This window comes from Oncorhynchus kisutch, linkage group LG16 (genome assembly GCF_002021735.2).
Source record: "Oncorhynchus kisutch isolate 150728-3 linkage group LG16, Okis_V2, whole genome shotgun sequence".
NCBI classification, from domain to species: Eukaryota; Metazoa; Chordata; class Actinopteri; order Salmoniformes; family Salmonidae; genus Oncorhynchus; species Oncorhynchus kisutch.
The window spans coordinates 49,469,497-49,482,031 of record NC_034189.2 but is presented as its reverse complement, the minus strand read 5'-3'; the positions used below and the strand labels follow the sequence as shown (position 1 = coordinate 49,482,031).

Genomic DNA, 12,535 nt, shown 5'->3' with positions numbered 1-12,535 from the left:
TAAACATGATGTTGGTGTGGGACTTCTCCTAGAGATCGATAGTCTAAACATGATGTTGGTGGTGGGACTTCTCCTAGAGATCGATAGTCTAAACATGATGTTGGTGGTGGGACTTCTCCTAGAGATCGATAGTCTAAACATGATGTTGGTGTGGGACTTCTCCTAGAGATCGATAGTCTAAACATGATGTTGGTGGTGGGACTTCTCCTAGAGATCGATAGTCTAAACATGATGTTGGTGTGGGACTTCTCCTAGAGATCGATAGTCTAAACATGATGTTGGTGGTGGGACTTCTCCTAGAGATCAATAGTCTAAACATGATGTTGGTGTGGGACTTCTCCTAGAGATCGATAGTCTAAACATGATGTTGGTGGTGGGACTTCTAGAGATCGATAGTCTAAACATGATGTTGGTGGTGGGACTTCTCCTAGAGATCGATAGTCTAAACATGATGTTGGTGGTGGGACTTCTAGAGATCGATAGTCTAAACATGATGTTGGTGGTGGGACTTCTCCTAGAGATCGATAGTCTAAACATGATGTTGGTGGTGGGACTTCTCCTAGAGATCGATAGTCTAAACATGATTTTGGTGGTGGGACTTCTCCTAGAGATCGATAGTCTAAACATGATGTTGGTGGTGGGACTTCTAGAGATCGATAGTCTAAACATGATGTTGGTGGTGGGACTTCTAGAGATCGATAGTCTCAACATGATGTTGGTGGGGGGACTTCTCCTAGAGATCGATAGTCTAAACATGATGTTGGTGGTGGGACTTCTCCTAGAGATCGATAGTCTAAACATGATGTTGGTGTGGGACTTCTCCTAGAGATCGATAGTCTCAACATGATGTTGGTGGGGGGATTTCTCCTAGAGATCGATAGTCTAAACATGATGTTGGTGGTGGGACTTCTCCTAGAGATCGATAGTCTAAACATGATGTTGGTGGTGGGACTTCTAGAGATCGATAGTCTAAACATGATGTTGGTGGTGGGACTTCTCCTAGAGATCGATAGTCTAAACATGATGTTGGTGGTGGGACTTCTAGAGATCGATAGTCTAAACATGATGTTGGTGGTGGGACTTCTCCTAGAGATCGATAGTCTAAACATGATGTTGGTGGTGGGACTTCTCCTAGAGATCGATAGTCTAAACATGATGTTGGTGGTGGGACTTCTCCTAGAGATCGATAGTCTAAACATGATGTTGGTGGTGGGACTTCTAGAGATCGATAGTCTAAACATGATGTTGGTGGTGGGACTTCTAGAGATCGATAGTCTCAACATGATGTTGGTGGGGGGACTTCTCCTAGAGATCGATAGTCTAAACATGATGTTGGTGGTGGGACTTCTCCTAGAGATCGATAGTCTAAACATGATGTTGGTGTGGGACTTCTCCTAGAGATCGATAGTCTCAACATGATGTTGGTGGGGGGATTTCTCCTAGAGATCGATAGTCTAAACATGATGTTGGTGGTGGGACTTCTCCTAGAGATCGATAGTCTAAACATGATGTTGGTGGTGGGACTTCTAGAGATCGATAGTCTAAACATGATGTTGGTGGTGGGACTTCTCCTAGAGTTCGATAGTCTAAACATGATGTTGGTGGTGGGACTTCTCCTAGAGATCGATAGTCTAAACATGATGTTGGTGGGGGGACTTCTCCTAGAGATCGATAGTCTAAACATGATGTTGGTGGTGGGACTTCTCCTAGAGATCGATAGTCTAAACATGATGTTGGTGGTGGGACTTCTCCTAGAGATCGATAGTCTAAACATGATGTTGGTGATGGGACTTCTAGAGATCAATAGTCTCAACATGATGTTGGTGGGGGGACTTCTCCTAGAGATCGATAGTCTAAACATGATGTTGGTGGTGGGACTTCTAGAGATCGATAGTCTAAACATGATGTTGGTGGTGGGACTTCTCCTAGAGATCGATAGTCTAAACATGATGTTGGTGGTGGGACTTCTCCTAGAGATCGATAGTCTAAACATGATGTTGGTGGTGGGACTTCTAGAGATCGATAGTCTAAACATGATGTTGGTGGTGGGACTTCTAGAGATCGATAGTATAAACATGATGTTGGTGGTGGGACTTCTAGAGATCGATAGTCTCAACATGATGTTGGTGGGGGGACTTCTCCTAGAGATCGATAGTCTAAACATGATGTTGGTGGTGGGACTTCTAGAGATCGATAGTCTAAACATGATGTTGGTGTGGGACTTCTCCTAGAGATCGATAGTCTCAACATGATGTTGGTGGGGGGACTTCTCCTAGAGATCGATAGTCTAAACATGATGTTGGTGGTGGGACTTCTCCTAGAGATCGATAGTCTAAACATGATGTTGGTGGTGGGACTTCTCCTAGAGATCAATAGTCTAAACATGATGTTGGTGTGGGACTTCTCCTAGAGATCGATAGTCTAAACATGATGTTGGTGGTGGGACTTCTAGAGATCGATAGTCTAAACATGATGTTGGTGGTGGGACTTCTCCTAGAGATCGATAGTCTAAACATGATGTTGGTGGTGGGACTTCTAGAGATCGATAGTCTAAACATGATGTTGGTGGTGGGACTTCTCCTAGAGATCGATAGTCTAAACATGATGTTGGTGGTGGGACTTCTCCTAGAGATCGATAGTCTAAACATGATTTTGGTGGTGGGACTTCTCCTAGAGATCGATAGTCTAAACATGATGTTGGTGGTGGGACTTCTAGAGATCGATAGTCTAAACATGATGTTGGTGGTGGGACTTCTAGAGATCGATAGTCTCAACATGATGTTGGTGGGGGGACTTCTCCTAGAGATCGATAGTCTAAACATGATGTTGGTGGTGGGACTTCTCCTAGAGATCGATAGTCTAAACATGATGTTGGTGTGGGACTTCTCCTAGAGATCGATAGTCTCAACATGATGTTGGTGGGGGGATTTCTCCTAGAGATCGATAGTCTAAACATGATGTTGGTGGTGGGACTTCTCCTAGAGATCGATAGTCTAAACATGATGTTGGTGGTGGGACTTCTAGAGATCGATAGTCTAAACATGATGTTGGTGGTGGGACTTCTCCTAGAGATCGATAGTCTAAACATGATGTTGGTGGTGGGACTTCTAGAGATCGATAGTCTAAACATGATGTTGGTGGTGGGACTTCTCCTAGAGATCGATAGTCTAAACATGATGTTGGTGGTGGGACTTCTCCTAGAGATCGATAGTCTAAACATGATGTTGGTGGTGGGACTTCTCCTAGAGATCGATAGTCTAAACATGATGTTGGTGGTGGGACTTCTAGAGATCGATAGTCTAAACATGATGTTGGTGGTGGGACTTCTAGAGATCGATAGTCTCAACATGATGTTGGTGGGGGGACTTCTCCTAGAGATCGATAGTCTAAACATGATGTTGGTGGTGGGACTTCTCCTAGAGATCGATAGTCTAAACATGATGTTGGTGTGGGACTTCTCCTAGAGATCGATAGTCTCAACATGATGTTGGTGGGGGGATTTCTCCTAGAGATCGATAGTCTAAACATGATGTTGGTGGTGGGACTTCTCCTAGAGATCGATAGTCTAAACATGATGTTGGTGGTGGGACTTCTAGAGATCGATAGTCTAAACATGATGTTGGTGGTGGGACTTCTCCTAGAGTTCGATAGTCTAAACATGATGTTGGTGGTGGGACTTCTCCTAGAGATCGATAGTCTAAACATGATGTTGGTGGGGGGACTTCTCCTAGAGATCGATAGTCTAAACATGATGTTGGTGGTGGGACTTCTCCTAGAGATCGATAGTCTAAACATGATGTTGGTGGTGGGACTTCTCCTAGAGATCGATAGTCTAAACATGATGTTGGTGGTGGGACTTCTAGAGATCGATAGTCTAAACATGATGTTGGTGGTGGGACTTCTCCTAGAGATCGATAGTCTAAACATGATGTTGGTGGTGGGACTTCTCCTAGAGATCGATAGTCTAAACATGATGTTGGTGGTGGGACTTCTAGAGATCGATAGTCTAAACATGATGTTGGTGGTGGGACTTCTAGAGATCGATAGTATAAACATGATGTTGGTGGTGGGACTTCTAGAGATCGATAGTCTCAACATGATGTTGGTGGGGGGACTTCTCCTAGAGATCGATAGTCTAAACATGATGTTGGTGGTGGGACTTCTAGAGATCGATAGTCTAAACATGATGTTGGTGTGGGACTTCTCCTAGAGATCGATAGTCTCAACATGATGTTGGTGGGGGGACTTCTCCTAGAGATCGATAGTCTAAACATGATGTTGGTGGTGGGACTTCTCCTAGAGATCGATAGTCTAAACATGATGTTGGTGGTGGGACTTCTAGAGATCGATAGTCTAAACATGATGTTGGTGGTGGGACTTCTCCTAGAGTTCGATAGTCTAAACATGATGTTGGTGGTGGGACTTCTCCTAGAGATCGATAGTCTAAACATGATGTTGGTGGGGGGACTTCTCCTAGAGATCGATAGTCTAAACATGATGTTGGTGGTGGGACTTCTAGAGATCAATAGTCTCAACATGATGTTGGTGGGGGGACTTCTCCTAGAGATCGATAGTCTAAACATGATGTTGGTGGTGGGACTTCTAGAGATCGATAGTCTAAACATGATGTTGGTGGTGGGACTTCTCCTAGAGATCGATAGTCTAAACATGATGTTGGTGTGGGACTTCTCCTAGAGATCGATAGTCTCAACATGATGTTGGTGGGGGGATTTCTCCTAGAGATCGATAGTCTAAACATGATGTTGGTGGTGGGACTTCTCCTAGAGATCGATAGTCTAAACATGATGTTGGTGGTGGGACTTCTAGAGATCGATAGTCTAAACATGATGTTGGTGGTGGGACTTCTCCTAGAGATCGATAGTCTAAACATGATGTTGGTGGTGGGACTTCTAGAGATCGATAGTCTAAACATGATGTTGGTGGTGGGACTTCTCCTAGAGATCGATAGTCTAAACATGATGTTGGTGGTGGGACTTCTCCTAGAGATCGATAGTCTAAACATGATGTTGGTGGTGGGACTTCTAGAGATCGATAGTCTAAACATGATGTTGGTGGTGGGACTTCTCCTAGAGTTCGATAGTCTAAACATGATGTTGGTGGTGGGACTTCTCCTAGAGATCGATAGTCTAAACAGGATGTTGGTGGGGGGACTTCTCCTAGAGATCGATAGTCTAAACATGATGTTGGTGGTGGGACTTCTAGAGATCAATAGTCTCAACATGATGTTGGTGGGGGGACTTCTCCTAGAGATCGATAGTCTAAACATGATGTTGGTGGTGGGACTTCTAGAGATCGATAGTCTAAACATGATGTTGGTGGTGGGACTTCTCCTAGAGATCGATAGTCTAAACATGATGTTGGTGGTGGGACTTCTCCTAGAGATCGATAGTCTAAACATGATGTTGGTGGTGGGACTTCTCCTAGAGATCGATAGTCTAAACATGATGTTGGTGGTGGGACTTCTCCTAGAGATCGATAGTCTAAACATGATGTTGGTGGTGGGACCTCTCCTAGAGATCGATAGTATAAACATGATGTTGGTGGTGGGACCTCTCCTAGAGATCGATAGTATAAACATGATGTTGGTGGTGGGACTTCTAGAGATCGATAGTCTAAACATGATGTTGGTGGGGGGTGTGAGGATTTTATGCTTATGCTTGTCTCCCTCTAGCAAAACTCTTTGTCTGCCTTCTCCAACTTTTTGACCAGTATCTTTAGTGAAGTTGATGGGTCACAGGTACTACTGGGTCTCCTGCTATTGGTTCCTTGTTTTCATCTGCATACTATTGGTTCCTTGGTTTCGGCTGCATTCATCACATGGGGGAATCAACTCACTGAGAAAAACTCTAATTCCCAGTGTGTTTCATTATAGGACAAATGGAACAAATGCTTGTTTGACTTCTGACATAACATCTTAAATAGCATGTAGTTGCTTAAGATATTTTACCATCAGTCTGGATGTTTTATATTGGAACTAAACTATATGCAGTCATTGGTTTTTATAATTGTTTTTTTATTATTTTCAATATTGATTGCTTGTTATAGTATTAATTCAGCTTAAATGTGTTTCCAATTTTGTGGAATGCTTCTTTATTTGTCTGTTAGCATGCTGTGTCAATTATGTCTACATGTAAATGGACTGCTGATTTTTACACACACATCTTTACAATCTCTCTCTGTCTCTCACCTCTTCGATCCTAACCACCAGGGTCCTCAGGGTGACCCTGGAGTGCCTGGTCAGGCAGGGCAGGGGGGCTTGGCTGGACTTCCTGGGCCCATGGGACCGATTGGGCCTCCAGGACCACCCGGACCCCCCGGACAGTCCTACCCCGTGCGTTATGTGAGTACTGTACACAACTCCTGCCACCCACCCAGACTACATCAACTACAGCTTAACCTGCCACCCCACAGCTCCCTTCATACTAATTATTACCAAATTGACTACATACTGTATATTTGACTACATACTGTATATTTGACTACATACTGTATATTTGACTACATACTGTATATTTGACTACATACTGTATATTTGACTACATACTGTATAATTGACTACATACTGTATATTTGACTACATACTGTATAATTGACTACATACTGTATATTTGACTACATACTGTATATTTGACTACATACTGTATATTTGACTACATACTGTATATTTGACTACATACTGTATATTTGACTACATACTGTATAATTGACTACATACTGTATATTTGACTACATACTGTATATTTGACTACATACTGTATATTTGACTACATACTGTATATTTGACTACATACTGTATATTTGACTACATATTTTTGTGGAATTGTCTTTTTTGAACTGTATCCTCTCTGTGTAGGGTGACGGGGAGGGTTCCGGAGTGACGGGGGTCAATGGTGTTGCTGGAGTGATAGGGATTCCAGGACCACAGGTGATCTATACATTGCCATTCACTCATAATCTGATTGCCTTTACGATCACGTCAACTAATACATAGTCACATATCCATTGTTTTTCAGGGTCCGCCCGGAATCGCAGGCCTTCCGGTAAGAACCAGGAAATCTCTTTGAATATATTGCTAAGTTTGATTGGAGGCCATATCTTTGTTATATAGCAATGCTTACTGTATTCCTGTCATCATACAGGGAAGATCTGGTTTGCCTGGGCTTTCGGGAGAGAAGGGGAGCGAGGGAGCAAGAGGACGGGATGGAACACCAGGGATGGACGGATTCCCAGGACAATTGGTAGAAGATTCTTAATCCCTCAGCCACCTCCCCAGACTCTATTAGAACGTTACTTAGGCTTTAGAGTAACCCACACAAAGTGCACTAACCTATTCTGTTTTGTTTCTTGTGTATACACAGGGAGACAAAGGGGAGAGGGGAGACAGAGGAGAAAGGGTGAGTTACCTACTCCTGATTACCATATTTTGGTGGTTGATTTTTTTATTTTCTTGCTTCTTTAATCAGAACAACAGTTTTCAGCTGTGTTGACATAATTGCAAAAGGGTTTTCTAATGATCAATTGGCCTTTTAAAATGATACACTTGGATTAGCTAACACAACGTGCCATTGGAACACAGGAGTGATGGTTGCTGATAATGGGCTTCTGAACGCCGTTTCCAGCTACAATAGTAATTTACAACATTAACAATGTCTACACTGTATTTCTAATCAATTTGATGTTATTTTAAATGGACAAAACATTTGCTTTTCTTTCAAAAACAAAGACTTTTCTAAGTGACCCCAAACTTTTGAACAGTTGCGTAAGTCATCTATTGCGTGTCCCATGGCTCTCATGCTGTTGTGTGTGTGTGTGGTGTTGTAGGGTGAGCCAGGACGTGAAGGGGGGCCCCCTGGACCTCCAGGAGCCCCCGGCCCACCGGGACAGATCTACCAGACTTCAGGCAGTGTGAGTGTGGCTATGTACTGTACGGTCTTGTCTGCTCTGGATCATAGTGATATTTCAGTGACACAACTGACCTACCTGTCTCTGTCTCGTTGTAGTTTGATGGAGTTCTTGGGAATCAAGGACAGGTGAGAATTTGACTCAGCAGACAAGTCACTATGTTACTCTACATGCAGTTTTATAATGTCTTATAATGTTTTATAGTCACCCTAACACTTATTTCCTTTTCTCCAGGGAGGACCAGGTCTTCCCGGCCGGGCAGGATTCCCAGTATGTATCAGTATCACACTGCCAATGAACACACAGTGGAGTGGAGACATTTACCATGACTGTTTCTAAAGATATATCACAGTTGAAACACACCAAACGGACAGTGTTGTTCTAGATGTATGGTGGAGATTGCGGCAAAAACTATTTTATAACATGTTAATGGATTTTTTTATTTCATATATATTTCAGTTGAAACACCTTAATAGTGCTCCCTAATATTTCAAAAAGCAATGCTGTACAGCCTACTAGTTGTATGTTGAAAACTGTGTTAATGGAACTCTCTTTTAAAAATATACACACACAAGGTTGTTATTTATACTGATCACAACTTCTTCTGTAGGGGCCTATGGGACCAAAGGGAGATACAGGAGAGCCTGGACAGCCAGGATACGCAGCTAAGGTCTGGTAATAACTTAATTCATATCTTGTTTTCTGTACAGTACAGGGAAAATTGCATGAAGTATTGACATGTCTCCACCCTGTGTCCTGTCCAGGGGGAGAAAGGAGACCCTGGTATTATCATGGGGCCTGATGGAAGACCCCTGTACCTGGGAGGGCTGGGGTCTCAACCGGTGAGAAAAACCACATACGAGATTTATAGTTGGTAGAAATACTGTATGTTATTATGCTTGTTCATCTCTTTTATATGTGCCATGCCACATAAAATGTTGATACCCTTTGACCTCTGTGTGTGCAGGGAGAGAAGGGACTCCCAGGACCTGAGGGACCTCCTGTAAGTACTCTCCTTTAACAGTGACATGCTTTGTTTCTATAACCATGGATGTACTGTACATAGTTCTCCGTTTCTATAGGGTCCAGCTGGTAAATGTATATTGTTCTCTGTATCTATAGGGTCCAGCTGCTAAATTTATATTGTTCTGTATCTATAGGGTCCAGCTGGTAAATGTATATTGTTCTGTTACTATAGGGTCCAGCTGGTAAATGTATATTGTTCTCTGTATCTATAGGGTCCAGCTGCTAAATTTATATTGTTCTGTATCTATAGGGTCCAGCTGGTAAATGTATATTGTTCTCTGTATCTATAGGGTCCAGCTGGTAAATGTATATTGTTCTGTTACTATAGGGTCCAGCTGGTAAATGTATATTGTTCTCTGTATCTATAGGGTCCAGCTGGTAGATTTATATTGTTCTGTCTCTATAGGGTCCAGCTGGTAGATTTATATTGTTCTGTCACTATAGGGTCCAGCTGGTAGATTTATATTGTTCTGTCTCTATAGGGTCCAGCTGGTAGATGTATATTGTTCTCTATCTATAGGGTCCAGCTGGTAGATTTATATTGTTCTGTCTCTATAGGGTCCAGCTGGTAAATGTATATTGTTCTCTGTATCTATAGGGTCCAGCTGGTAGATTTATATTGTTCTGTCTCTATAGGGTCCAGCTGGTAGATGTATATTGTTCTCTGTATCTATAGGGTCCAGCTGGTAGATTTATATTGTTCTGTCTCTATAGGGTCCAGCTGGTAAATGTATATTGTTCTCTGTATCTATAGGGTCCAGCTGGTAGATTTATATTGTTCTCTATCTATAGGGTCCAGCTGGTAAATGTATATTGTTCTCTGTATCTATAGGGTCCAGCTGGTAAATGTATATTGTTCTCTGTCTCTATAGGGTCCAGCTGGTAGATGTATATTGTTCTCTGTATCTATAGGGTCCAGCTGGTAGATTTATATTGTTCTGTCTCTATAGGGTCCAGCTGGTAAATGTATATTGTTCTCTGTATCTATAGGGTCCAGCTGGTAGATTTATATTGTTCTCTATCTATAGGGTCCAGCTGGTAAATGTATATTGTTCTGTCTCTATAGGGTCCAGCTGGTAGATTTATATTGTTCTGTCTCTATAGGGTCCAGCTGGTAGATTTATATTGTTCTGTATCTATAGGGTCCAGCTGGTAGATTTATATTGTTCTCTATCTATAGGGTCCAGCTGGTAGATTTATATTGTTCTGTCTCTATAGGGTCCAGCTGGTAGATGTATATTGTTCTGTATCTATAGGGTCCAGCTGGTAGATTTATATTGTTCTGTCTCTATAGGGTCCAGCTGGTAGATTTATATTGTTCTGTCTCTGTAGGGTCCAGCTGGTAGATTTAGATTGTTCTGTCACTATAGGGTCCAGCTGGTAGATTTATATTGTTCTGTATCTATAGGGTCCAGCTGGTAGATTTATATTGTTCTGTCTCTGTAGGGTCCAGCTGGTAGATTTAGATTGTTCTGTCACTATAGGGTCCAGCTGGTAGATTTATATTGTTCTGTATCTATAGGGTCCAGCTGGTAGATTTATATTGTTCTGTATCTATAGGGTCCAGCTGGTAGATTTATATTGTTCTGTCTCTGTAGGGTCCAGCTGGTAGATTTATATTGTTCTGTATCTATAGGGTCCAGCTGGTAGATTTATATTGTTCTCTATCTATAGGGTCCAGCTGGTAGATGTATATTCTTCTCTGTCTCTATAGGGTCCCTATGGTCCAGCTGGTCTAAAGGGAGATATAGGCATGCCAGGTAGACCGGTAAGTATTTCTGTTCAGCTATTAGCCAAGTGGTGGTCCTCTGTAGCTCAGTTGGTAGAGCATGGCGCTTGCAATGCCAAGACAGTGAGTTTGATTCCCAGGATCACCCATATGTAAAAATATATGCACACATGACTAAGTCTACTATGACTAAAGAATCCAAGTGTGCTATTTCTCATTCAGTATTAACATGGTGATGGACTGCTGCTGGATGTGAACCAGTGTGTTGGTTACAGGGCCGTCCTGGGTTGAATGGTGTCAAAGGAGAGAGGGGGGATTCAGCGGGAGGGACTGGAGGATATGGAGTAAGTATGACACCGCTGGTTGGTGATTGATGGGATTCATACATGAAAGTCTGTTGGGATGCAACCCAGAGGTCAGCATGTCAAACCATTCATAAAAGCAGTGGTATGGTTAGACCATCATGACCCAGACAGGGCATCAGTTTAACCCAGATTGATCCATGTTTTTAGGGTCCTCCAGGACCACCTGGCCCACCCGGACTCCCCGGGCCAGCAGTACCTCTGGACAGGTTCAATGTGAGTAGATGTCTGATCCATTATTGTATCTTTCCCAGACGTTGGTGTTGTGAGTTATATGCTGTAGTCCGTCAGGTTGTTAAAACCCACAAAGTCACTAATGTGGGTTTACAAATTGATAGGGTCTCTTTCCAAGGTACAGTAGTGTAACTCTCCTCCCCTTTGTTCTGTTTCACACTCAGAGGGATGATGTCTCACGGTTATATCCTGGTAAGTCAACTCATTCTCATTGACCAGTCCCACACCATGACATAGAATGTTACATGTAAAACGATGTCATGTGTTGGCTTACATGTTGGCCTTTTTCCTCCACCCATCAGACTCCAAAGGAGACAAAGGTGATCGTGGAGTACCAGGAATACCCGGGGTACCAGGTACAGTAAAACCAGCTAGTTATTTACCTCCGCTGGCCTTAGGTGTACTAACACACGAGATTGAGCTGATTGAACTCACGTTCTATCGTCTCCACTCTAGGTCTCACGTCCAACTTTGACATCTACACCTTCAAGGTAAGTGACGTAACGACAAAGGAGCTCTACACTCACAACCCGCCATGCGTCTGTATGTGTTTGACGTGAGGTCAAATGACGTGGTGTGTGTGCGTGTCCCTGCAGAGGGAGATGAAGGGAGAGAGAGGAGACTCGGGGATGAAGGGGGAGAAGGGCGAGCCAGCCGGAGGATATTATGGTGGCGGTTACGGTGGACAGGGTGGTCAACCTGGACCTCCAGGACTTCCGGTAGAATAACCACTGAACAACAACAGCCATTTTATTTTACTGCATTCTCCAAGTTTTATCAGTGCCTTGCATCAAAAGACATGTACAATGGAATTAATGAGCAAGATCTATCGATCTCCAGGGGCCAAAGGGAGAGTCCATCATCGGTCCTTCAGGGCCCCAGGGCCCTCCAGGTAACCCTGGAAGAGGGTACGAAGGCAGGCAAGGGAACCCAGGCCCACCGGGGCCCCCCGGACCTTCAGGATCATCCTCCTCACCTGGAGCCTACAGGCCAACACAGAGTGAGGCGTACTCTCTCGCGCACACACTCATACATACAGTACATAGGCAGGAACACAACCTTCTGGTGACATGAAGTACAGTAGCTCCTTGGTTAACAGCTTCAATGAATGTGATCTTTTTACATCTCAGCCATCAGCATCCCTGGACCTCCGGGCCCTCCTGGCCCACCTGGAACTGATGGACACTCCTCTGGGGTGAGTCTGTTAACCACTTCATTCCTAGTGTAGGGTCTAGGAGGTTAGGGCCTGTTTCTGGACAGG

General features: G+C 43.4%; 1 protein-coding gene across 5 annotated transcripts in view; it reads left to right on the top strand.

Annotated features, from left to right (window-relative positions):
- The window catches only part of LOC109879360 (collagen alpha-1(XVIII) chain-like), a 96,233-nt gene that overhangs the window by 77,709 nt on the left and 5,989 nt on the right, over positions 1-12,535 (top strand). For all 5 annotated transcript variants that reach the window (XM_031792812.1, XM_031792810.1, XM_031792809.1 and 2 more), the window contains 20 exons: positions 6,230-6,361; positions 6,875-6,946; positions 7,035-7,061; positions 7,161-7,259; positions 7,380-7,415; positions 7,843-7,926; positions 8,022-8,051; positions 8,158-8,193; positions 8,534-8,593; positions 8,688-8,765; positions 8,891-8,926; positions 10,664-10,717; positions 10,954-11,022; positions 11,191-11,256; positions 11,439-11,466; positions 11,577-11,630; positions 11,731-11,765; positions 11,871-11,993; positions 12,115-12,274; positions 12,405-12,469. In XM_031792812.1, the coding sequence (XP_031648672.1) occupies positions 6,230-6,361; positions 6,875-6,946; positions 7,035-7,061; positions 7,161-7,259; positions 7,380-7,415; positions 7,843-7,926; positions 8,022-8,051; positions 8,158-8,193; positions 8,534-8,593; positions 8,688-8,765; positions 8,891-8,926; positions 10,664-10,717; positions 10,954-11,022; positions 11,191-11,256; positions 11,439-11,466; positions 11,577-11,630; positions 11,731-11,765; positions 11,871-11,993; positions 12,115-12,274; positions 12,405-12,469 (1,344 nt within the window). The remainder of the gene's footprint in view (positions 1-6,229; positions 6,362-6,874; positions 6,947-7,034; positions 7,062-7,160; positions 7,260-7,379; positions 7,416-7,842; positions 7,927-8,021; positions 8,052-8,157; positions 8,194-8,533; positions 8,594-8,687; positions 8,766-8,890; positions 8,927-10,663; positions 10,718-10,953; positions 11,023-11,190; positions 11,257-11,438; positions 11,467-11,576; positions 11,631-11,730; positions 11,766-11,870; positions 11,994-12,114; positions 12,275-12,404; positions 12,470-12,535) is intronic.